This window comes from Coenobita brevimanus, chromosome 43, assembly GCF_032717465.1.
Source record: "Coenobita brevimanus isolate Jiangsu-jjx chromosome 43, ASM3271746v2, whole genome shotgun sequence".
Lineage (NCBI taxonomy): Eukaryota > Metazoa > Arthropoda > Malacostraca > Decapoda > Coenobitidae > Coenobita > Coenobita brevimanus.
The window spans coordinates 838,588-865,688 of NC_136996.1; the positions used below are offsets into that span (position 1 = coordinate 838,588).

The 27,101-nt window shown below is 40.5% G+C and overlaps 1 protein-coding gene across 2 annotated transcripts; it reads left to right on the top strand.

Annotated features, from left to right (window-relative positions):
- The first annotated feature begins 2,801 nt into the window (after positions 1-2,801).
- On the top strand, positions 2,802-11,681 carry BckdhA (Branched chain keto acid dehydrogenase E1 subunit alpha). 2 transcript variants are annotated; one of them, XM_080270745.1, is made up of 10 exons: positions 2,818-2,918; positions 3,138-3,188; positions 4,130-4,294; positions 4,916-5,111; positions 6,237-6,398; positions 6,720-6,864; positions 8,310-8,513; positions 8,744-8,915; positions 9,822-9,916; positions 11,082-11,681. In XM_080270745.1, exons 3-10 carry the CDS (start codon positions 4,250-4,252, stop codon positions 11,161-11,163), a joined length of 1,101 nt encoding a protein of 366 aa, XP_080126871.1. In that variant the 5' UTR covers positions 2,818-2,918; positions 3,138-3,188; positions 4,130-4,249; the 3' UTR covers positions 11,164-11,681. The 2 variants fall into 2 exon arrangements, with proteins under 2 accessions (XP_080126870.1, XP_080126871.1); XM_080270744.1 differs by lacking the exon at positions 3,138-3,188 and having other exon boundaries at positions 2,802-2,918.
- Positions 11,682-27,101: the final 15,420 nt, after the last annotated feature.

Genomic DNA, 27,101 nt, shown 5'->3' on the forward strand with positions numbered 1-27,101 from the left:
CTGTTCCATTCTTATACCGGTAGTTACCTTCAAATAGTTAGTCAACTTAAACCTACCGTCGCTAAGGCAATACTGTATGGGCTAAATGTCTACCTAGGCAAGTTTCTAACCCCGGCAGTAAGACAAACAGACATGGGCGTACCTAGAGATTTGGGGGACAGTTTCAAACAGCCCCCTCTCGCCCCTCCTCAGGTACGCCACTGTAGAGAAGGATAGGTGAAGCTGTATCGGTAAGCAATAAAAATACCCACCAGATCTCTTTTCAGTGAGTGTTTGTTATGCCTCAGACTCATCTGAAACGTGAACCCGGTGGACTACAGGCTTAAATGCCCTTTTCCTGCAGTCCATCATCTTCCTCTCAGGGGATATGGGACTTAGGGACGTTTCCACAGCCAGGCATTGCGCCAGATACAGGCATCCCCCTCCAGCACTTCTCAATGGGTGTAATGTTTACAAACAATGATCGTAAAAACCACAAGAATGGAATTAAAAGTCCTCGTCTGAATGGCGATGATACCGAATGAATGAAGTTAAACCCCGAGAATGAATGAACGTAAAGGCGCACAGCGTAGTGTGTACATTTAAATGGCACTACGGAACTAGGAAAAATATGAATGAGTGGAAATAAATCCTTTTGATAGCCTTCCCAAAAAACAAAATCACTGCCAATGGACTTCAGAATCGTCTTCATGTATCCCCGCACATTAATATACAAACTGGAAACACCTAGATACAATAGCTGAGCGGAAATATGTTAAAATAATTACACTGAAGGAGTATACTTGCAATGAGAGCACCCATTCACAGCCCAGCTGCATTGTGCCATACAGTCATTTCCGTTTTCTATATTTCTCTATTCATATGAAACATTTGCATCTGCGGAGGTGAAGAAACGTATTAATGTGACTGAGCATGGTATTACTGAAAAGCTAACACGAGCTGAGCTTTTAAGAACTCTGAACAGCACCAGAATCACTCCAAAGCACAATAATATTTCCTAGAAGTGTCTGGTAAGTACACCGATTCCCTGACAACTTGTCTTTCAACAGAGATTACAGTATTTTCAAAACAAGCTTACAGATAATAATGTGCAGTACTGCACAATGACCTTAGTGTGTTGTGTACGTTAACTGTTCGTAGAATTTGTGTGAGTAGCGAGATTTGGCTAATGTTATTACTGATGTCAGAATAAGAGCCCAATTTTCTTGGAGTGTTTGGGATGTTGTGCATCGCGCGTTGGCGCCAAACTTCACTGTTGTCATAAATTTCAAGGTGTTTTTATTGGGGAGAAAATTGGATTTTCGCCAGCGAGAAATACAGCTGCGTGTAAGTGATTTAATGAATGGACTGGGAAAGGGGGAGAAAACACTCACATGCACACATGCCCCCCACCCCTCTCTCTCTTTCTCTCAGCTGGGCAAAATCGAAGAAGCATGCCTGGATACAGGCAAAAGCATAGCGTTAAAATGCAAAACCTGTCAACCAGAGCCTTCTATTTACTCGCAACACATGAGCTGAGTCGATGTTACAATAACTCATCTGTACGGGAAGTATCCTTTGTTGTCAGTTAAAATTTGTGTTCCAGAAAACAGAAAAGTTTATGTATACAAGAATATAGCCCTGCTAAATATGCCATGGGAATGACTAGAAGAGTTTGGCAATGTAGGAGGTCGCAAACATTTCAAATGGTAACGGACGCGCTCCCGACACTATGCAAGGTATAAATAAACAATGTTTATCACATGATAACAGCCTTCAAAGACATTTATAGTATACTTACTGTTAGTAGAAAACCCAAGGAGATGAAATCACGCCTGGCTATTGGCACACAAGAAAAAATAATCACATTACAAGTTCATACTCCCGGAACTGACGCCACAATGTTCTCCCAGTGGGAGTGAAGGGAGGGATGCGCATCAGGCAACGGATCTAAAGTGAGTTCTCTGCCTCAGCTAATTTCTTTTGAATTAAATTGGGATTATTTCTGCTACCTAGAGGTTACTTGTAAATTGGTCTTGTAAGAGCTAAATCATTCGTAAAGATGACCAGTGGACGCATCGCCTTCCATTGCATATCTCTCTCTCTCTCTCTCTCTCTCTCTCTCTCTCTCTCTCTCTCTCTCTCTATCAGGTCCATTTCTTTCTCATCAAGATGAAAAAGGAGTCGAAGAAAATATTAAGAAAGGAGTTCCAAGACAAAGAAATTCCCTATCAACATCCAATATGGTCTGATATAAACTGCGAAAGTGCCACACACAACTCTAATGCAACAGTGAAATTAACTATAGGAAGCATCTCTCATCCTTTTGATTAATTTATTTTTTTTATTTACCATTCAGACTCAGTACAAGCCTCGGCACTCTGGGTAGTGTTGTTGCTGAAGGCCAAGCAGGAGAGAGTGCAAGAGAGAAATAAATTAGTGGGGTTACCCATGAAAAGAAAATGTGCCACAACTAAATGCACAAGAAGCCGAACAAATCAGTATGATTTTCATTTTAGAAATGCTTCAGTCAGTTAGTTCTTAACCATTACTCAGGTTCAGTGTCATTGCCAATATTGCTGCAAGCTTGCAAAGTTATTGTAATGGCCGAGTCCTCAGGATTCCAACAAACACAATACTGTAATAGCAAGAATATGATGGCAGTATTCTTGGTTGTATTGTAGGCATTATAGAACCTTTTCCATAGAATATACTATGGCTATTGCACTTTGATATTTTCTTTCAATATAATTAATACATTTTCATTATACGAATGTCAATTTAGCCGAATTTCATTTAACGCGAAACTGAAAACAACAAAACTCAACTCAGCAGGGATGGCGGCGGCTGCAAGAATCAGCTGGCTGACCGGAAAATTAGCGAGGAAGCACCTTTTTTCTTGCCTTCAGACGAATTCAGTCAAATTAATAAGCTCTAGAGTAAGTACCTGACGCGTTGTAGTAAGATTCTTGGGTCAGACACGGTAATAATGGTAATGGGGTGGTTGCCAGGAGTGATAAAGAATTGTTTTTTTCTCAAAGATACTCACTACCGGTATTTAATACACAGTAGTCATCACTCATGAAGCAGTGCAAAGTATTTATAGTAGAAAATTTGTGTTTTGAGCTTAAACTAACTGGCATTTTCATTTACTGTAGACTATAGGAGTTTCATGCTTCCCTGCTGAGTGGCTGTACCCAACATTTACGGTGAGTGGGCAGTGCATAGCTGATGTAATGTATTCTGTGCTGATATTCAGATTGACAGTGTCTTTGGGCAAAATTTAGGAGAGCTTCCATTCACAGATGTTGAAAAGTATAAAAATGACAAGGGTTGAACTTAATCATAATATAATTCATGTATGACACATTCTATAGACATGATGTACCTAACGAGATACCAAGAAAGTTGTTTCCAAGGTTATATTAGGGGTGAAACTGCAGGAGATCTCTCATGTTAAGAATTTATAATTGCATTTATTTCTCACTAAACTGTTACCGGTACTGTATGAAAGTTGTAATTATCATTGTGGTAGATTTAAAAAGTTGCGGAAATGCATAATTATTAGATATCAGGTATACAGCCTCATCAGTTTAACACGCAAATTGTGGCAAGTGTACTTCGGGTTGCTTCAGCTCCAAAGTTAATCCATGAATTCTTGGCAGCTATCACATGTTTATACTGCATATATAAAGGATGTGTTGTTGCTGCTTAAGGATGGTTTGTCTGACCAAGCAAACCTATCAACCACAGATAAGCACTTGTTACTGTGGTGCCATCCTATAGATACAGTACAGTATGTAGCTACACCATGTAGAGAACCAGCACCCCCATATGATAGATAACATCTCACGAGGTTCGGACCAGGGTCCTTCCCATGGCAAGGTGCAGGGGAATATGAGGAGATTTGATTCCTGGATGGAGGCTGCAGCTGCATCACCCAGGGTTCACAGTGCCGTAGAGTATGGGTATTGTACATCACTTTGATCAGGAGAGTGAGAAAAGTAACAGCTTTGTATTATTGTATAGAGCAATAAAATGAGAGATAACAGCAATACCAGTATGTTATAGAGCAATAAAATTGAGTCAAAGTATTTTGTGCTGTTGATATTTATATAGCCACAGTAATATAGTGCATCTCTGTTAACAGGCCTCCAGCTCTGCCCTGGTAGAAGAGCAACCAAATTTTCCTGGCTCACGCTCCAAGTGGACCGAGAAGCTTGATTTTGTGCAGCCAGATCTGTACGATGGCATTCCTGTGTACAGGGTTATGGACCGTAATGGAAATGTCATTGACCCAGCCTCAGACCCAAAGGTTAGTGTTGTAATCAGCCATTTGAGGCCAGGGATGAATTTTCATTTCATAACAGCACCTCACCACAGTGAAGTGCGGGGAAGGGTGTGGAGGCTACATGGATGCTGCATTTGGTCTCCACCCAGCTAACAGGGGCTCATAGTAGGTGCCACATCACTCTGTTATTTAGTTGTATAGGCACCACCCAGTATTGTATAAGTATGCGAGCATGGATGGTGCAGTAAGAGAAAAACACTTTTGGGAAGAAGAGCAGTTGGAGAAGCGATTAGCATTTTGGAAGAAGAGTCTTTGAATGTGGAACATATTTAAAGTTGGAAGAAGAAGACCTCATGTGGTAAATCAAGAAGTGAATAGAAACTACCATTGTGAAAAAGACAAAACAGAAAGAGGAGTAACGGAAAGAAATGATAATTATGAGGACAGAATAGTCTGGAGGTGAATCTGTCATTGCTATCTTCAATTCAGGGATTCCCAAGAGGAAGCAAAGCATAGGAGGCCATGATAATGATGATGATTGTGGTATTGTAATGGTATTGATTTTGTTTAGTTGAATGAAGAAGTGTTGGTGAAGATGGAGATGATGACAGTGAGGATAATGGTAATGATATTGTTCTTGCACAGTTGGATGAAGAGATGGTGGTGAAGATGTACCAGCGTATGACTCTGCTTAACACCATGGACCGCATCATGTACGAGTCACAACGCCAGGGCCGTATATCCTTCTACATGACCAACTATGGTGAGGAAGGCACGCATATTGGGTCTGCTGCTGCCCTGGATGATGGAGACCTGGTGTTTGGACAGTACAGGGAGGCAGGTAGGCAGAAAATATGGTCATTTAGAAGATACTCATTCACATGCTGTATTATGTTTTAGTGTTTGATTTAACTCATCACTATCCCTGTAAATATAATGTTTTTTATTTTTCCTGCTCTCCTCAGGTAGTTTTATTCAGTTTAGGAGAGACTTTGAACACTGGAGGTTAGAGAAAGCCCTCATTAACTCTACCATTAGAGTGCTCTTTTAAGCTAAATAGATATGTCTGGCAGCTAGGAATGTGAATAAAATAAATGCAGTGTAGTCTGGCTGAATGGGTTAAAAGCAGAAACAAGAATGAAATGTGGTTACAGTCTTGTTAATTTTCTCACAGGCATCACTCACCAGGAAATATTTAACTACAAGTGCATCAAGTGGAGTCAGATTAGAGTATCACTCATTGTTACAGATCGTACCACATAGCTCAGATCTCTTTCTTTTTTATTTTCAACAGTTTCCAGCAACTGTATGAAGTAATTAGCTGGTTTTAGCTCTCAGTATAGCTTCCAGTTCTTAGAAATCATTAGCTGTACCAAGATCACCCTCAGTATGGGGATCCTTAACAGGAAGCATGATATCATTTTAATACACTGTATTTATGTGGGTACAGGCTATGTAAGAGTTTATGAAAAAAACAACTCGGTGAGTATCTCAGAATCTCACTTTTAATTTTAAAACATACTGTCCACAGTATTATAAAGACTAATACCAAGCTACAATAAAATGAATGACTGCTATCACTCCTGATGGAATGCAGGATGGTCTGTATACAACTATAGTACACTGACATAGCCCACTTCTGTGTGAGTTCTCATGATGATTAATGAATATATAAGAACACAGCATCTCTCCAAATCCCTCATTGGCCGATCTTTGCTCACCTGGTTGTTCTCCCTTATATACCCTCTACTGATGATTGGTTATTTTCTGCCCCAGAGCTACTGCCTGGTGTGCAGTTTTTAGACTTTTCTGGGTGGTTGGCCCTTGACCAAAAACGTATCCCCATTGAATGTATGTTATAATCACCTTGCTATATGATAAATTGCTGTACGATGAGTTGTCACTTGACCTAACCCCATTGTATAGCGATTCCCGACTGTGCATCACATTGCAAGATGTGTTTCAGGTGTACTGATGTGGCGAGGCTTCCCGTTGGACCGCTTTATGAACCAGTGCTATGGGAATGAGGGTGACAGGGGCAAGGGCAGGCAGATGCCAATACATTATGGCTCCACTGAGCACAACTTTGTCACAATCTCATCCCCCCTTGCTACACAAATGCCCCAAGGTACTTGCCATTGTCTTTGTGTGTCTTATTGCATGCTGAGCATTCTTTTGCTTAACCTCTTCATTATAATAATGTGCTAAAAAGCAATGCTTTCTTGTGGTGGCACTGTTGTAGCTGGGTAGCTCAACTGCCTGGTTATACAAGCATTCCTCATCCACAGTTAGTCTAACATTTTTCCTACATTTTTCCTTTACTCTAAAGCCACATATGCACACTGATTGTATGGACAGGTTCTTGACCGATTGTATGGCATGGATGTTGCACTCTGAGTTCTTCTTGTTGCTATTTAAATGGTATTTCAGCATTGGATTTTATCCACAGCTGTTGGGTGTGCGTATGCCTTCAAACGAGCTCAAAATGGCAACTGCGTAATCTGCTACTTTGGAGAAGGAACGTCCAGCGAGGGGGATGCTCATGCTGCATTTAATTTCTCAGCTACCCTTGAATGTCCAGTCATATTTTTCTGGTTAGTTGTAATATTAAGTTTATTTTAGTGTCAGTAGCTCAGTTGTTAGAACTACCAATGATATTTTTTGCTCTCTTAAATAATGGCAGTTTAGAGTATAAGGTTGCCAATTACTATAGCAATATTTTAGCCCTAATAATATTAAGAAGTTCTTTTTGATAAACAAAATATTTGTCATTCGTGTCAGTTTTTGGGTAGAGTACCTGACACTGGTTTAAATGAAATAAATGATTTAACTGTTTATTGAGAAGTAATCATATTTATATTTCTGTTTTTGCAATTGTTATCTCTACATCTTTCCATCTCACTGTCTTTCATTCCTTACTATCTGCTCATCCTCCCATCATCCTGCCGTGCCATCTTACTCTGGACCTCACTTTAACTCTCATGCCATCATCACATCATTGCATCATCCCTTTTGTCTGCTACAGTTTCCTTCGTGCATTCTTCAGACTTACTTTTTGCTTATGATGATGATGATGTGGCCTCATCCTTCATTTGGACATGAACCTGGTGGAGTGCAGGCTGAAGTTGCCCTTCTTCTTTAGTACACCATCTCCCTTTTGGGGGATAGGGAGGGAGTTGGGGGACATATGTATAATCAGACCGTGGAGCTGTCCGGTTATATTAGTGCCATCACTTAATGACATCCTTCTCCAGTACCAATGCTCATGATATGGAAGGGTATGCCAGGCAGTGGAGCTGCCCAGTTATATTAGTGCCTTCTTTGTATAAAAATATCCCTCTCCAGTACCATTTCCTATGATAGGGAAGAGTGTCTTTAGGCTAAATCCTATTAATGTAATGAAGTTTTTTGTTGTACGGTATTATTGCTACTTACAGATGATTTTTTTCAGTTTAGAAGAGACTTTTTGAGCTAGTCAATATGTAGTTTTTGCAAACCTTTTCGCTACAATAAGTCTATCTATCTATTGCCAGATGCCTTAATCCTGTAAGGGGTAGCCACAAACATATTGCCTCCATGTTGTCCTGCTTCCAGCTCACACACCCCTCTCTCATATACCTCTCCACTCCATCCCTCCATCTCATCCTTGGGCTCTCCCTCCCTCTCCCCTCCTCCACCTCACTCGCATACACTCTTCTTGTCAGTTTCTCAATTGCCATCCTCTCCACATGTCCAAACCACCTCAGTGTGTTTCTCCTAATGCTTCCTGTCACATCCACATCCACACCACAGCGCTCTTTTACTTACTCATTTGTCTGTCTCTCCATGTGACTCCACATGCTCCTCTCACAGGTGACAATAAGTCACCTGTAAGAAATAAAATCACCTGGAAGTTGCAAAAATGAAATTATAAATCGCTTCCAATACTGTTTTATAGTGTCATAGAGCATTTCCAAGTGTAAATGTATTTCATCCATTTGAAAGATTGACAGTACCATGATTTCAAGACATAATGTGCTCCTCTGTATTTCACCCTCAGTCGCAACAATGGGTATGCCATCTCCACCCCAACCAGTGAGCAGTACCGAGGTGACGGGGTTGCGGCCAGGGGTCCAGCTTATGGTATTGCCACCATCAGAGTGGATGGCAATGATGTCTTTGCAGTGTACAACGTCACCAAAGCTGCAAGACATATTACCATAACAGAGAACAGACCTGTACTCATTGAGGCAATGACTTACAGGTTTGTGTGTATGTTCATATGTGCATGCATGTGTGTGTGTGTGTGTGTGTGTGTGTGTGTGTGTGTGTGTGTGTGTGTGTGTGTGTGTGTCCTTTTTTAATCTGTTGCAAGTAGATTAAACTGATGATACTGAAAAGTAAAAAGGATATGAAATACTCAGGTCACAGAGAAACGGTTATTTAACCAGGAAGCACAATAATAATAATATAAAAATCCTTACCTGTGCATAGGATTGGGCATCACAGCACCTCAGACGACAGTTCAGCATACCGTTCGGTGGATGAGGTGCGGCACTGGGATTCCACACAACACCCAATTGCCCGCCTGCGTGCCTATATGGTGACACAGGGATGGTGGGATGAGGCCAAGGAAAAGCAGTGGAAGGATGAATGCAAGAGACAGGTAAAGTGCAAGGATGAATGGTGATCATTTTCTTCTTCATATTGCAGTAATACTGTAGTATCAGAGCCACTGTTGGTTAGAGCTGTGTATGCTGTTAAGATTTTAGAAGGGTACTACTTTAGATCACATTCTTAACCTGTCAGTGAATATAGGCATGAAGGCATGCATTTGATTATAATTATTATGGTGTGGTGAACAAAAGGAGCTGAACATTGGTCATGCGGTACAGTAGCCCAGTGGAGTATGTATGAATCCAGACCATGATGAATTTGAACAACTTGTAAAAGCAGTTTCAGGGTCAGATTAATAATCTGTATGTTCAATTGTAAAACAATCTGTAGAACATATTTACCTCAACTTTTAGAGGAAAATCCCTTCAGAAGATCTTAAACTTTTGATGTGTCTTGTATGGACAGGTATTGAAAGATACGGTGGTGCCTAACAAACCTTTTTTAATGTGAGATTGAGGTTAGTGCTGGAAGAGCCATTCCTTTTTGAAATGGAGGAAGAGTTGAGCAGTATATTGTGGTAGACAAGGAAGAGGAATGTGTGCGAGAGATATATGAGAACAAAGTAATCAGGGGGCAGCTCAGTAATGGCCATCGCTTGTTTGGGGATTCATTGGGGAAGCAAGGCATTGGAGAAGATGGTGATGATGTTACATATATATAAGGTAGATCAGTTTTAGTGGAGAACATATGGCCATCATATTTAAGTTAATGAACATTACTGGTATAGTAAATCATCTGTAGTAAGTAGGTACATGCATTTATTGGATCCATATTACCCTCTACCATTATCATAATTGTCAGGTTTCCTAACGTGGAGCAATACAAATTGGGGTTGTTTATTATTTTATCATAGTGCAAGAAGGTGTTTTTTGATTAAATCTTTTGGGAATTTCAGGTGATGCAGTCCTTTGCACGTGCTGAGCGACGCCAGAAACCCAGCTGGCGGGAAATGTTTACTGATGTGTATGACACCATGCCCAGTCACATCAAGTAAGTGTTGCTTATATAGGCAGTCATTGTCATAAGTCGTATTTTCTTCTTTCTCTCTCTCTCTCTCTCTCTCTCTCTCTCTCTCTCATTTTTAACATTATAAATAGCTTTCCTTCTACATGTTTCTTTATCAGTTTCTTTCAGTTCACGGTTTGTAAAAAAAAATCATAATATCTTGGAGTTTGTCTCATACCTATAACCAGGGCTGCCCATATTTTTTAACTTCTGATATTCTGTGTTGATATTTTTTTCAAAAACTAAGTTCATGAATGGGTTATCTTTCGTTTATTTTAGTTTTTATTTCTTATCCCTGCTTATGAGATGGAGAAAATACACCAGCCACATGCCTTAACAAGCTGATAAAATAGTTAGATGGTGATGATGATGATGATAACATTCAGTTTCCTTCCTCTTTTTCTTAATGTAGAAATATATTGACTTTACATATCCTGCAAGCACACTCATAGCCCCATCTCCGTTTCCATAAAAGTAGGTTGTGAGAGAATCCCTGAGAGAACTTACGTATTGTACAGCATATCATCATAAAGTATTGTGTGGTGGTCAGATGGTAGGGTTTTTTGGTTGGAATGCACTGTGCCGTAAGTGCTTTGGTTCAAAACCCGGAGGTGGCCAAAGGCTTTTCTGTCATGTAAGCATTAAGAGGGGCATAGATCAGTCTCCTGTACTTAAATGTTCAGGAGTACAGTCATCTTGCCTTGGGCCCCTGTGCTCGGAAGGGGAAATTTTTTTTTATTTTATTTTTTTTTAAATACAATAAACTCTATCGGATACGTTAATGTGAAGCTACAGAAGGTGGTGAATGTTTTTGATGTATCAGATAGAGCCTGGATTCCGGGAGTTTGAATGGTGAGTGAATGGAAGTGTTGCCCATGGATTGGGCAGATTTGGGCTGTCTGGACATTGCTACTTCGCACCCTGCCCTTTGGTGGGAAAGGAGGTCCGGATGATGATGATGATACAATAAACTTCAAAAGAATATCCATTAAAGTTCCACTGCTATGTTGTTGAGTGTCCCCAGTCTGTCTGGCCAAGCAGACTCATCAGCTGCAAGCATGCAACAACACCTGCGTGACTGATGATGATGATGATGAAGAAAAGGAATTCTTTGTGAGCTAACGCATTTTCTTTTCATTTCTTTTTCCAGAGAACAGTATGAATACATGTTGGCCCATGTAGAAGAGTACGAAGATCATTATCCTGTCAAAAACTTTGTCAAAGAGCATTAGGGTGTAGAAGTATATTGATTAATAAATAATTTAGCATTTCATGTGCTGCACAGCTCTCATTATTTAGGTAGTACTGTTTGTGGTATTTCTAGTAATGGCAACATTTATTTCCACTTTTAGCAATATATTTTTATTATCAGCATTATTCACTGTCATTTTTACAAACATTATGATGGTTTACTGCAGTGAAAAGCTCATATCAGAATTGTTGTTAGAAATTATGTTTACTGCCATGAGAAACTCATAATTGTTGTCAGAAGTTATTAGGCATCATACCCTAAAGTACATCTTCTGTACTGTTATATGGCTACTTTCAGTTGCCTGTAACAAGTATGATACATATGTCAGGTACCAACACAGCCACTCGTATTTTTATTGCCATGTGTTATCATACTGTATTATCACTTAACGTTTTGTGTGTTAACAGTGCACTAGTTGCCATGACAGATAATAATGGCCTAACAGAAAATTATCATATATTATATTACAGTATTTAATATGAAAGATGCAATGACCATGCCATAGCTTTTTTTTTTTATTTTTTTTTTTAATAGTACTGATTCATTTACAGTATATAGGGAGCCTTCTAACCTCATGGAATACAGGCCTTTCTTTCCATGGCAGAAAGTGTATCATGTTATATGGATAGATTATTTAAAAATTTAGATAATTTATTTCCACTTCTTGGTGCCCTCTTAATTATTCTTCCATGGTAGTGTAAAATTGTACCCCCTTCTGTATGCTACATCATACCACACTGTCCAACATTTATGCAACAAATGCAGCAATACATCTGGCCAGTAGCAAGTGTCCTGCAGTCCATTTAGTTAATGTCTGCATGTGCTTGGTACTGCACCTTCTACTAACACAATGCAATCCCCCAAAAGCAGAATTCCAAATTTCCAAAAATACAGCTATCAGATGCAATGTAATCGCTGTAGAATGACAGTCAAATAATCTCATGAATGGAACATGAGCCTGAGATTTTTATGGATGAAAATATTTGATTTACTGCATTAGCTACTTACTATCCTGATGACTGGTTGGTGATATAACAGTTGCTTGGCTCAAATTACACACTCCTGAATTTACTGAAACAGATGCTTGCCAACATCATTCCTTGAGAGACCAGGTCTTCTTACATGATTCAGCTAAAATGAAAACTAATAGTTTGTCAGTAATAATCAAAGATTATGCATGTGTTAGCATCACTGACCAGAGTATTGTTTCATACTGTTGTGCATCATTGTATGGAAGAGTTATGCCAGCTACAAAAAAGAGGTTCAGAAGGTAATAATATGCTCAATATACTGTAGGAAAGGTTTTCTTTGATAAAGAATGCTGGGTGGCAGCATATGAAAGTCTAATAATACCACGCAGGAACTGATGCAAAGTGTGAAGAGGCCCTCATATACTTATAAGCTACTTTATGGACAAATTAGTACAGTATATTGTATTACATGAATATATAGGAATCTCTTGCCTAACAAGAGGGTTTAGTTGCCCAGAAGCATATCATGAAGTTAATTATCTTGACCTGATTGTGTTATAACGGGTTCAGTGGGTATACAGTACTAGAGGATATATATATATATATATTTTTTAATTTGTAATTCCTAAAACACCACATACTGCCACTATAGACTGCTGTAAATGAATATGTAAGAAAACATGAATACATAATGGGGAAAAAAAAAATGCAGTTGATAAACATTGGGTAATGTGATGGTAACAACTCTCTGGGCCAAGCTGCACTCGCATGTACACTTGATATGCCTGCCATTTTATCCACATACTAAGAGTCACATATTTTTACTTCTCAGATCAGAAAATGTCAGTTGTTTTGTTTTTTCCTCGTCTAAGTTATCATTAAGGCATTGGGTATCAGTAACTGAAAAAGGTTGTCAAAAAATTTTAATTACTAAGATAGTTTTGACTGGTACAGTGCATCGTTAAACTAGGGATACTTGTATTTTGTATTGAGTGCAATATATAATATTTTACATGTATATTATTTTCTGTCAGCTTTTTGAGCAGCAATGAACTGTAATTAATGGAAGTTGCTGTCTTTAAGGTGTGTATATTATTATACCGTACATGGGGTTTTACAGTAAATTATGATTTAAGTTAACTTTGTTAAAACTGGTTACCAATATTGGTATATCTTTATTGACTGCCAAATTGCAGAAACAGTATATTACGTAAGGTAACATTATTCTTGGAAGAAATGCTTAGTAAGTTGATGGATGTGGGGCCACTGTACAAATTAGTTTTCATTTGCGTATGTGTCCTGATAAAGCCTGTGTACAGACTGATTAAGCTCATTGTATATTCAGTTTTTCAAGTGATAATAAAAGCACCATCATAATGACCGAAGCTAATCTTAAGGTGCATAACAGGTTTGATGTTATCTTAGATCTAATAATGAAGGTACATTTTATTTATGATGTATTTTAATTGCAGAAGAGTAATGGATAAGTCAGTTAGGTACATTACTCTTTCTCTGACAGTTTTTAGCTATCTGCTTAAAAAGATGGGCATTCAGCTTATATTGATAGTGTAGCTATGTAGTTTTTTAGAGGCTGTGAAGTAGTACTGAGAAGGATTCACCTTTCCATTTTAGCAAATGTGTTCTAATCATGTAGGCAGTTTCTCTCTTGAGTAGACAGGTATATACTGTGTTGTGTACAATACAGCATTTGAATACTTGTGAGTACAGTACAGTACTTGTAGCACAGTAGTACATCCATTTAGAATAAAGTTATTGCTCATTTGAATGAAGAATCTCTAGAGTTATTTTGATTAATAAAATTGATTTTAAATCAAGCATAGGAAGTATTATTTTGTGGCCAGATTTAGGAGTAGTCAGAAGTGTGACTTAAGCAGACATAATGGAACTGAACTAACCAGACTGGATCTGAACTGACGTGACTGGACCTGAATGAACTTAACTGGACTTCCTGGATAGACCTAAGTGGACTTATTTGAACTGGAATTGACCTGAGGTGGCTAAAATTGATTTAACTGGTGCCAGAATAAGCCAGTTAGAGACCCTCACAACATACTCATCAAAGGCCATGATGATAGGGGTAAATGAGAGCATCTAAAAATATCTGCAAGACATGATAACATTGGTCATAGCTGTGATGTAGAACAGTGATTTTAAGATTATATCATCATCCGGACCTCCTTTCCCACCTTAGGGCAGGGTGAGGAGTAGCAACATCCAGACAGCCCAAGTTTGCCCGGTCGAATGGGTTACACTTCCATTCAGTCACCATTCAAGCCTGCAGAATTCTGGCTCTGTCTGATACACCAAAAACATTCACCACATTCTGTATCTTCACATAAATGTATCGGATAAAATCAATCCGGACACTGTCACATTTAAGATAATTAGTATTTTGTAATGCAGTTGCTTAAGGTGTTTTTTAGCATTTTAAAATAAGATTGTTAATAACATAATCTGTTTCTGATAAATAGGGGGAGGGGGTAACCAAAACTAATCTTTAGAAGGCTTTAGGTGTTTATATTACCTAAAGGGCAAGTCAAGGAAACTGACCAAGGCAAACAATAAAATAGATTTTATCAAGCAGAACTACAAATATAAGAAGTTTGAAATCTTTCCAATGTTTTACCTAGCTGTAGTAAGACCTACATTGAATTATGCTGTAGTCTTGGTTCCCTCGTTTGATCAAGGGCATTAACATTTTAGGAAAGTGTAACCAGGAGACAAGATTGGTACCAGGGCTGGTAGTTTAGAGTATGAGGAGCAAGATTAAGTATTTCAACCTTGAAGACCAGGAAGCAAAAGGATGAAATTCAGGTATGCATTTAAGATTTTTACATGGCCTGGGTGGTATTCAATCAGTCAGTTTCTTTCATTAATTTCTAATACATATAGAGAACATATTTTTAAGTTAGACTACTCAACATACTGAAGGACACTCGGGCAACTGCATGAAAGGTCATTTGACAAAAGAATGCACTGCTGGAGGAAACAGTTTTGTCCTGGAACATCTTAACTTTAAATCCATTAACTGAAGAACTTGAAACTATTGTTACAGACAGTCAGACCATAAAAAAACTATTACTCCAGGCAGTGGAACCATAAATAGGGGTTTTCTTTTTATCCTTCCATTCGGTACAAATTGGTAAGCATTGAATAGGTAAACACCATAAATTTAATTTCAAGATGAGTTCCATGCATTTTCTTTTGAAATCATTCATTCATTCATTCATCAGCCAATCCTACATCGCCCCATGAGAAGCGTAGGTGCCCAGGGCTGGGCAAGTTGGTCCTGACATTTCAGATGAGAGTGACCAGCCTCACTCATTCCTGAGTGGCATTACATGAGCAATAACCCCCAACCACCTCCTGGATAAAAATCTTCAGCAGCTCAATCCGATTGGAGCACCGTAATCACCCACTAAACCACCAGGCACCAAAATTTGGTTTTATGGTTACCACCCAGCATAGTAAATGGTTTCCTGGTGTACAGGAAACCATTTGGCTTGTCACTCAGTGTAGAGTCACCCACAGGCAGAAGGGAAAGGAAAGAATAAAGGAAAGAAAGACAGAAGAGGGAGAGTAAAGTCACCCATAGGCAGAAAGATGAGGAAAGAATGAAGGAAAGAAAGACAGAGGAGGATGGAAGGAAAAGGATGCAGGAGAGGGCAGACATGCGAGAGCAGCACTACATCGAGTTAGTGGATGGTGAGCGTCCCCACCTACCACTTGGAATAAACTAAGATATTATTTTAATATATAAAGTACTTGGGTAGTGTGATGAGTAAGGATGGAGGTTTGGAGGGTGAAGTGCTTGAAAGGGTACAGCAGGGAAGAAAGGTTGCTGGTTCTTTGAAAGCAGTGATAAGAAATAGGGAAGTGAGCATGGAAGTGAAAAAGTTACTACATGACAGTATTGTGATACCAACTCTAACGTACGGAAGTGAAGCTTGGACGTTGTTGGAAGGACACAAGTCAAGAGTGAGAGCAGTGGAAATGAGTTATTTAAGAGGAGCCTGTGGAGTCACATGGAGAGACAGGCTGACGAATGAGGATATAAAGGAGTGTTGTGGTGTTGATGTGGATGTGATAGGAAGCGTTATGAGGAACATACTGAGGTGGTTTGGCCATGTGGAGAGGATGGAGGGTGAAAGACTGACGAAGAGAGTGTATGTGAGTGAGGTGGAGGGGGAAAGAGGGAGGGGGAGGCCGAGGATGAGATGGAGGGATGGGGTGGAGAGGTATATGAGAGAGGGGGGTGCGAGTTGGGAGCAGGGGAGTGAAATGGCGGGGGACAGGGCGACTTGGAGGCGATTTGTTTGTGGCCACCCCAAACGGGACTGAGGCGTCTGGCAATAGATAGATAGATAGATAAAGACATTTGAAAACTCCTGCCCATTTTTGTAATTTGTGCTCATATCATCAGAAATGGATACTGTAGTGACATCTGTAGTTTGTGTTGCAGCCTTCATATACTTGATTCTGACACCATCAGATTCTTGGTAATGGTGAAAGGTGTGAAATATTTGAAAACAGTCTTTCTCTATGCTTGATCCATTCCTTATATTCTGACCTTTAGGGTGCATCACTTTACCTTGTTTGGCTTCAATGGACCTGGACTATTTTAACTTTTCTAACTGAACCTGAATGGTGCTATGTTCATGTGGGAGGCCCTGCACTGATCTAAAACAAAGCCCCAATACTGAAATTGCTCTTCTCTACCACTCCACCATCCTGTTTTGGGGGGACAGGGAGGGAGTTGCGGAACATTCATATGACTGGCACATGGTCATATCGGTATCGCTACATGAAGATCAGAAGTACAGGGAATGTAAGGAAGGGAGAGATCAAGTAGGGTGGTGACAAGTTGCATATGAAGGGGGTAGAAGCAAGATATAAACAGAAAACATGTTGAATGTGAACTGAATGAGCTAATCCTAGTGGCATGAGCATTCAAGATGGTGAGAGACACGTGTATGGTGTGGGCATTTGCTGGATGGGCTTTGTTAATGTCAGCAAGATAGGAAGGGATGTAAGGATAAACAGCTAAGTGACTAGCAAGGTCTGATTTTGGGTGTTTTAAACTGAGAGAATACATGTGAGGAATGAGGTTGCTTTTCTGATGTGTATTAAGATTTAGAAAACAGCATAGGTGGTTTATTATCATTGCACATTCATTTGTATTATCATCATGCTGTATTGTCTTAGGCACATGCACATACACACACACACACACACACACACACACACACACACACACACACACACATGCAGAGAGAGAGAGAGCAGATATCAGTGGTGCAGGAGGGTAAAACAGCCTCAGGGTCTCGTGATGATGAGGGAGAGGGATACAAGGGCAAAGGTCGCTGCTGAGGAAGTGATAAATTTACACACCTAGCTCCCTTCACTTCACTCATCCCCCTTCCCCCTCCTCTCCTGCCTCCCCTTTTCATATCTACAAGTCTTAGTAAGATTTTCATGTTCAAATTTAAATTCATTTCCCCCTACACAAGCCTTTTCTTATTTCTACTTGTAGTTCTTGTTCTGTGGTATCTAAGAATATCTGGGCATTTGCTGTAGTTTTTTTTTTTTGTTAGTTTAGTATTAAAGTATGTGACAAGCTGAATCGACATAAGTTTTTAAAAATGGCCACATCTTTGACCTCTAAACCGTGGGAGTGCATGGCTGGCATCTCATTACTGATTTATGTATATTATCTATGTGTCTGTCTGTCTATCTACTTACTTGTCTATCAGTCTATCTATCTATCTATCTATCTATCCACCCATAGACAGGCAGATAGATAAGTGGTCCATCTATAGCACTCCTCTTAACACTGGAGATTTCTCATGTTTTGTGGAGACGGTCCAGTTGGTGGTATCTGTCTCCACTGCATCATTTATTCATTTCCTATTCCCATGCCCAAACCAGCAGACTGAGCCGTCTCCACAGGTACAAGATATTGCCAAATAAGTTTCTAGGGAAGCGTTACTTAAGGACCACCCTGTATCTCTCTCTCTCTCTCTCTCTCTCTCTCTCTCTCTCTCTCTCTCTCTCTCTCTCTCTCTCTCTCTCTCTCTCTCTCTCTCTCTCATGCTCACTACCTCCTTGATTTTCCTAACAGCTCTCTCTAGTGTCATGATAATGGATTGATGGTGGTGTTTGAAGATAATGGTAATGATGATGATGACGATGATGATGTAGTACTGAGTTATGCATCCGTGAATCACTCGTTTGAACCCAACCCACACTAGCGGGTGACAACATATTCTGCCGTACCCCATCCTAACCTTTTTGAACCTTAACCTTACCTGACCTACCCCAACTCAGACTAACCTAGCCTAACGCACCATACCCAAACCTAACGTAACATATCCTAACCTATCTTACCCTAATCTAACCCAACCAACTCAGACCTTACTTAACCCAAACTAACCTAACCCTCCTTACATAATCCTGGCCTAATCTTACCTAATCGTCGCCTAACGTAACCTATTCAAAAACCTATCCAAGCTCAGGCACGGATAGGGGAGGGACGTGGGGCAGAGTGGCTTAGCAAGGCTTTTAAAAATGGGTTGGCAAAGATGTGGTCAAGCCCACTTATTGTGTGGCCCAATGAGAACTCTTGAGGCGAGTCTGGAGGCGTTCCTACGGAAATCTGGGGTGGCCAGGCATATTTCACGGATGAAAAAGGACACCCCTCTAGCTACACCACTGCCCCCATCTTTTCACCTCATTCTCGGTCTCGTATTCCGTCTCCCCCCCCCCCGGTCCATCTAGCCCAGACTCTCCTAGTCAGTCTCTTATTCTCCGCATTCTCCACAGTGCCAACCCGTCTGAGATTATTTCTCATATTTTGTAGCACACCCACATCAACTCCACAAACTCTATTCCTCATATGTGTGTTCGTCTCTCCACGTAACTCCACATTTTCCTTTCACATACCACATATGCACCGCTCTCGCTTTTGACTGTGTCCTTCCAACAAGGCCCACGCTTCACCTTCATACGTTGGAATAAGAACAATATTGCTATGCAGCGACTTTAGTAATTCCATGCTCAGATCTCTCTTTCTTGTCACTGCTCTCAGTAATCTGACCCAGGGTCATTTTCCTGTACAGAAAATTGACCTTGTTATGTTATTTACATATTTCTACTATCGACAGTGTTTGCTTCGGTTAGCCTGCATAAAAGAGAATGGACACTAATATACACAATAAATCGCTAAGGAATGGGGTGTTACGAAATCTTCAAAGTCATTAACTCCGGACCCTTGGAACTGTAAGTGACATAGTTAAAGTACCGATAGTTTAGTAAAAATACCTTAGGAGAGGTTTTAACGACGACGTGACGCAATCATACCCTCTCCTAATGCACTGATAGAAACAATTACTGATTAGCGTTTGATCTAGGGCAGTGAAGGCGTCGAAGGTGAATACTGAAGACGGAGTTACTATTAGGGGGATTCAGTCCAAGGTGAAAGTCCACAGGTTGAAGTCTGAGGTTTGAAATCTCGCGGGCTTACGAGTGATACAAGCACCTTTTCTTTTGTAGTTATACATCCTGGTGCTTATCGCTTGTCTAATGCCCCCCACACACGGAAAAGCCACTGGTCACCGGGATTGTCTAGTCCAGGGCACCTAAAGTTTTGATGAGGCAAAGAAAGACTCGATGATGAGTGGAATGGATAAATAATGATAGTTTCCTTAAATAACATGCAAGAATAAATCAACGCCACAACTGCTGAAATAAATCATAGCCCTTTCCACCTTAACTTAGCGCAGATTTTTTCCATTTTTTGGCTCGTATTGTATCGCTCTAAGTGGCGGAATCAGAAAATGCGGTGGTTTGACATTCTTTCCACAGCACTTCGTGACTTGCATCATGTTCTTGTGCTAATTTATTGTTCCAACTCTGCATTCAAGATGGATTAGTGGCAATTTTAAGCCAAGTTAGAGTGGAAGGGGTATAGCAAGGAGAGAGCCCTACTGAAATCCTTAACTGACCAGAATACAGGCTCGTTACACTTCTTCCTGAGCCATTTATTCTGCTCATTACACCTCAGCATCCACTGTATGATTCTGATGCAAACCATGTAGATGTTAAAATGATATAGGTAGCGTACAAGAGAATGTTAAGGTGCAATATGCAAAGTAAATAAGTCAGGGAATAGAGAAGGGAGGAGCGTGTGTGTGTGTGTGTGTGTGAGATAGAGAGAGAGAGAGAGAGAGAGAGAGAGAGAGAGAAGGCTATGACTACTTATGATTCACCCAGCTGAATAAAACCATCTCTCTCTCTCTCTCTCTCTCTCTCTCTCTCTCTCTCTCTCTCTCTCTCTCTCTTAAAATAAAAAAAGAACGAGTTGACTAACCATGATAATGTTATGCCAGCCTACCACCACCAACACACACTGGCTCCTATGACTCACTCGCAACTGAAGAAAATCGTCCTGACAGAAAAAAAAAAAAAGTCTCAATCAGGGTTTGTTAGTTCTCTCTTATTCTGTGCCTTCACCAATCTTAACCCAGGGACAGGCTTGCCTCTTGAACGGTTCCGTCAGATAAAGTAAATAACGTGCTATCATCAGGGGCTTCAGGCTCCAATCCCTTTGTTCGGAGTCATGAGTCATATATTTAGGCAACAAGTGACTCAAGGGTAAAAATCGTGGTCAGAAGAACTTACTCTTGCATTTTATTATTGCTGTTGGTGCAGGTGCTGCTGCTGCTGCTGCTGCTACTACTACTACTACTACTACTACTACTACTACTACTGCTGCTGTTGTTACTACTACTACTGCTGCTGTTAATACTACTACTTCTACTTCTTCCACTACTACTACTGTTACTAATACTAAAACTAATAATAATAGCAATAATAATAATAATGATAATAATAATTAATAATAATAATAATAATAATAATGATATGATAGTAATAATAACAACAGCAACAACAACAACAATAATAATAATGTTTCCTCTTTCCCTTATCTTTTCCACTCACAAAGATCGCTATCCCCTTTCAATTCAATTGATGGCCGTGTGCAGTCACATTAGAGGGCCAGTCTTACTAGTAACCAGGGAGACTCATTCGTACCTCATTACCAAGGATTATCAAATTTCATGCAACCACGCCTAAGTATTCATGGTGAAAGTAGGCCAGTTCCGTCACATGAAAACAGTCCAGATTATACTTCTCTCTCACCTGCTCCCATTGCTCATTTAACATCGACTTTCCTCCTCCATTTCGTGCACCCCGACTACCCACTGATAAAGGCAGGTGATAATGCAACAAGAGATAAAATCCGATAACACTATCAGTCACTCTGTTGCCAGGTGGTGGTTGAGGGTGAGGGGAAGAGGGCGGTGAAAGTTATAAGGAAGGATGGGAAAGTAGTTACGAGGAAATAAGATAACGATGGTGACATGGGCGGTGTTCTCGTGCGGTTACGAAGCTTACCAACACCTCTTCTTCACCGGTTTATTTCTGATTCTGCCTCGTTACTGTATTCTTGTGTGTTATTCATGCAGTCTATGTCGACATTAAAGAGATACACGAAGCAAAAGAGAGGATGTCAGTGGGTAGCCTGAAATATAAATCGCTGCGGAAGAGCTGATGGGGAGCCTCTTTACCCATGCAGAATACTGTTATGGCTGATTCTATAGCCACTTTTTTTTTTTTAAATCTAGGAGACCTGAGCCATTCCTTTAACATGAATTTTAACTTGTGTTTGCTTGATATTTATTGAACCTTAGTTATGAGTTAGGAATGAGTCGCCCAATTAAAGAAGAAAATAGAATAACTAACTTTCCAATCTGACTACACTTGGATATCAACTCAGCCGAAAAGGAGTAGGATTTTTTTGATAGATTAAATGTACTATAATTTTGACTGCGACTGCTTATACTAATGGCTAATGATAGTTATAGGTATGATGATATCAGGGCTGGTGTTGTTATATATACGTGTAATGATAGTTATGGTTATGATGATGTTTGATTTTATTGATGAGAATGGTGTGTTGTTATGGAAATGATGCTTGTGATGACTGAATCTCTCTCTCTCTCTCTCTCTCTCTCTCTCTCTCTGTTACTGCTACTTTTCGAAGACCAACAGAGAGAGAGGGAGAGAGAGGGGGGGAACATTAGACGATAGTGAGGGTGAAGGTGTATATCTCTTGCCAGGCAATGTTAACTGATAGTGATCGTGAGGTTATGGCAGTCATGTAGATCACGTTGAAGATTTAAAAAAAAATGAAAAATAAGTGGATAAAAAAATATAAATGCATTAGAAAGTTCTATTCATATTGCCACATGATTTGGTTCAGCTAATGGTAGTTTAGTAGTTCTAAGGTTAATGGAGAAAGTTTTTTAAGACATTATTATTATTATTATTATTATTATAGCCAGACGCCAAAATCCCGTAAGGGGTGACCGTTTGTCATTATATCAGTTGGTTTACGGGAAGGGTGCTCCGCCAACCCACTTGCTGACACATAGGAAACACTTATGCGTTCGTTATCTGGGTACCACTCAGCGTTGTAAATGATTCCCGGCTTACAGGAAACAATTAGACTTATCACTCAATGTAAAGCCGCCTGGAAAGAAACGAAGCGCAATAAAATGTGACAGGAAAGATGGGAGAAATAAGAAGAGAGGAGGACAGACGCAGAAAAAGAAAGATAATGGTGAAGGAAGACGTAGGCAGCATTACATCAAGTGAGTGGTGTTAAATATGGAGAGAGAGAGAGAGAGAGAGAGAGAGAGAGAGAGAGAGAGAGTTAAGGCGCCAAAGAAACAAAATTCAATCGATGTTGTTTATTAACAGAGTGACTTTCTGCCTCGAGTGTGCCTGGTCTCTCTCTCTCTCTCTCTCTCTCTCTCTCTTTTAGGTCAATGGAACGCACCCCCTGATCGCGTGTTGAGGTGGCACGAAGTCCATTTTCGGTGATAACAGGTGTACCGTCAGCAACTTAATCCTTTCACCACGATGACACAGAAGTTTAGTTTGTGCTTCTTACCTGCAGTCGGTTTTATTCAATTGAAAGAAGAAAATGCCCTAGTAATCCAAAAATCCATAAAAGTCATCCCCCAGTCCATAGAAAATTATCCAGAAAGTCCCTGGGAAGGTGACAAAAAAAAATCCATGGAAAGTCATCTATTAAATCTGGGGGGGAAAAAATTGTATAGTTATCCAAAACTTCACTGAAAGCCATCCTAAAAGTCTACAGAAAATCCGAAAAACATTAAAAAACTAGCCAAAAATAAATTCATAGAAAGCCTTTCAAATGAATCTAGAATGCTCCAAGAAATCCGTTTAAAAATTCCAGAGAAAGTTATTTAAAAATCCGTAGAAATTCGTTCAAAAATCAGTAGAAATTCGTCAAAGAATCAGTAGCAAGTCACTTAAAAATTCGTACATTCGTCCCCTGTGAACAAGGTCCCTGGCAAGGGTCATGATAATGATGGTGGTATCTTTTTTTTTTTTTTTTTAACACTAATTTTGTCTATATTCCTCTCCTCTTGGCTTTTTATTCTTTCCATAGCACTTCTTCATGATTAGCATCATAGTCTAGTATTAATCTAGCATTAAAACTTAGCGTTCAAGATGAAGAAATGGATACTTTAGATCAAGTTTGAGTTAAAGCAGTATACTAAGGTTATCTCAGTGGAGGACAGCGCTTGTGTGACCCTTGCTCTCAGGTGCGATACGCAAGATCAGGTGCTCTCTCTCTCTCTCTCTCTCTCTCTCTCCCTCGCTCGCTCGCTCGCTCGCTCGCTCACTCTTTCATCATCATCATCGTGATCGTCATCAATCAGTCTTGCAGTGAGTCACTAGAACTTACTCACATGATCTTTGAGTGTTACGTGCTATTGCTTTACACACACACACACACACACACACACACACACACACACACACAAAGTTTGGTTTCAGAAAAGGAAAATCATGTGTTACTAATCTGTTGAGCTACTATGACAGAGTAACAGACACATTACAGGAAAGAGAAGGATGTGTGGACAGTATCTATTTAGATTTCAAGAAAGCATTTGACACAGTACCACACCAAAGACTTTCATGGAAACTATACCATCAAGGAGGAATTCGAGGCAAACTGTATTGTTGGATACAAGATTTTCTCATGAAAAGAAAAATGAGAACAGTATTAAGGGGAAATTACTCATCATGGAAAGAAGTGACTAGTGGAGTACCACAGGGCTCAGTGCTGGCACCAATCATGTTTTTAGTGTACTGTATATAAATGATATAGACAGTAACACTGGAAATGAAACCTATCTAAATATGTTTGCAGATGATGCAAAAATACAAAGGAGAATTACTAACACAGACTCTTGTAAAGAGCTACAAGAAGAATTAAATAAACTTCATGAATGGAGTAATACATGGCAAATGGAATTCAATGTGGACAAGTGTCATCAAGTTTGGTAAAAGTGGAAAAAGACCTAATTGGGATTATATGTTAGGAAATAAAACCCTACACACATCAGAAAGAGAGAAGGACCTAGGTGTGATTGTCAATAACAGACTATCTCCGGCTGACCACATCAGTGAGAAGGTACGGAACATGTATACACTGCTTGCCAATATGAGAATAGCGTTTACATATATAATTGAAGACATGCTAAGAAAGATAATAACATCATTCATCAGACCAACCCTGGAGTATGCATCAGTAGTCTGGAGTCCTCATCTCAACAAACACATAGGCAAGATTGAAAAAGTTCAAAGGGCCGCTACAAGATGGGTACCAAGCTTAAGGGATCTAAGCTATGAAGAAAGACTAAATAAACTGAATCTACCAACACTACAGGAGAGAAGGAAAAGAGGTGACATGATTATGCTATATAAATGCATATCAGGGAAGGAGAAAATAGACATAAATGATTACTTAACGTATGGGGAAGCATCAGCAAGAGGACACTGCAAAAAATTGCATAAAAAGAGAGGTGATAAAGACGTAAGGAAATTTAGTTTCCCAAATAGAGCAATTGATCAGTGGAATGCACTGCCGAATGAAATAGTGTGCGCCAAAACAATTCACAAATTTAAGGATATGTACGATAAATATGGTTTAAGACACGGGACAGTACGAGCTTGACTCATTCCTGTAAATATACAATTAGGTAAGAACACACACACACACATTAGTCATATACATACTCAGGACATTTGCATAAACATTTGGATTATTCCTTTACACATCAGATAGAGATAGAAGTACACACACACACACACACACACACACACACACACACACACACACACACACACACACACACACACACACACACACAAAATATTAGTGTTAGGAATAATACAGCCGCCGAAACCTTTCTTCAGACCCCTAGCTAGTGACGTAGATATGGTGGGGCTGGGGGCGCTAGGAGGGCAGGAGGGGCCAGTGTCACGTGCACTAAATCCATGCATGAACAAAATTCCCAATGTTTAAAATTGTCTGTTGTCCCAAATGCGCAACATAATTTATGGCACATGCCTGTCGTTGGCCATACAGAATACAACTAAACTGGTGACCTTCTTGGACAAGTAGAGGGACAGTCTGTATGCACAAGCCAAGTCCTGCCTGTCTGTCATAGGAAATCACCTGATTAGGATAATGTCCCCAGACCAGGGATGTGGAACAGGTTGTTGGAGTATTGAGTGGGTTGCCTTGTGAATGTATGAACCTGGTGCCTGTGACACCAGGCACCCCAGTCAGACCTCTGACCATGTGACACCCGACATCTCAGTCAGACCTTTGGCCATGTGACACCCGACATCCCAGTCAGACCTTTGGCCATGTGACACCCGACATCCCAGTCAGACCTTTGGCCATGTGACACCCGACATCCCAGTCAGACTCTTGGCCATGAGACACCCGACATCCCAGTCAGACCTTTGGCCATGTGACACCCGACATCCCAGTCAGACTCTTGGCCATGTGACACCAGACACCCCAGTCAGACTCTTGGCCATGTGACACCCGAAACCTCAGTCAGACTCTTGGCCATGTGACACCAGACACCCCAGTCAGACCCTTGGCCGTGTGACACCTGACACCCCTGTTAGACCCTTGGTCATGTGACACCCGACACCCCAGTCAGACCCTTGACCATGTGACACCTGACACCCCAGTCAGACCCTTGACCATGTGACACCCGACACCCCCGTCAGACCCTTGGCCATGTGACACCAGACATCCCAGTCTGACCCTTGGCCATGTGACACCAGACACCCCAGTCAGACCCTTGGCCATGTGACACCAGACACCCCAGTCAGACCCTTGGCCATGTGACACCAGACACCCCAATCAGAACCTTGGCCATGTGACACTAGACACCCCAATCAGAACCTTGGCCATGTGACACTAGACACCCCAATCAGAACCTTGGCCATGTGACACCAGACACCCCAATCAGACCCTTGGCCATGTGACACCAGGCATCCCAGTCAGACCCTTGGCCATGTGACACCTGGCATCCTAGTCAGTCCCTTGGTCACACCTGCCCCCCTCCCCCTACTCATTTTAAATATCTGGTTACCCCACTGCCCTTAAACTTTTGACGCATTTATTTTAATCCAACCAGCCCCTAACAACTTCATTCAGCCCTGGACAGACCTTTCATATCTGATGTGTTAAATAATATGGCCTTGTCCCTCCAATGAAAAAAAAAAAAAAAACCGTCATAGGTTGAAGAAATTAGCCTGGCAGCAGCAAAAAGCTAAAATGGAAAGCCATTCGGATTCAGTGAGTGAAGATAAATGATATCAACAGACCTGGATTAAGGGTTGTGGGGGACCTGAGGCACAGCATCTTGTGGAGGCCCCTGACTGGTAGAGCACCAAAGATATGAAGCAAAAGGCTAGGGGTCCTGGGGTTTGTAGAAACTCCCCTCGTTTGAGTCTACTC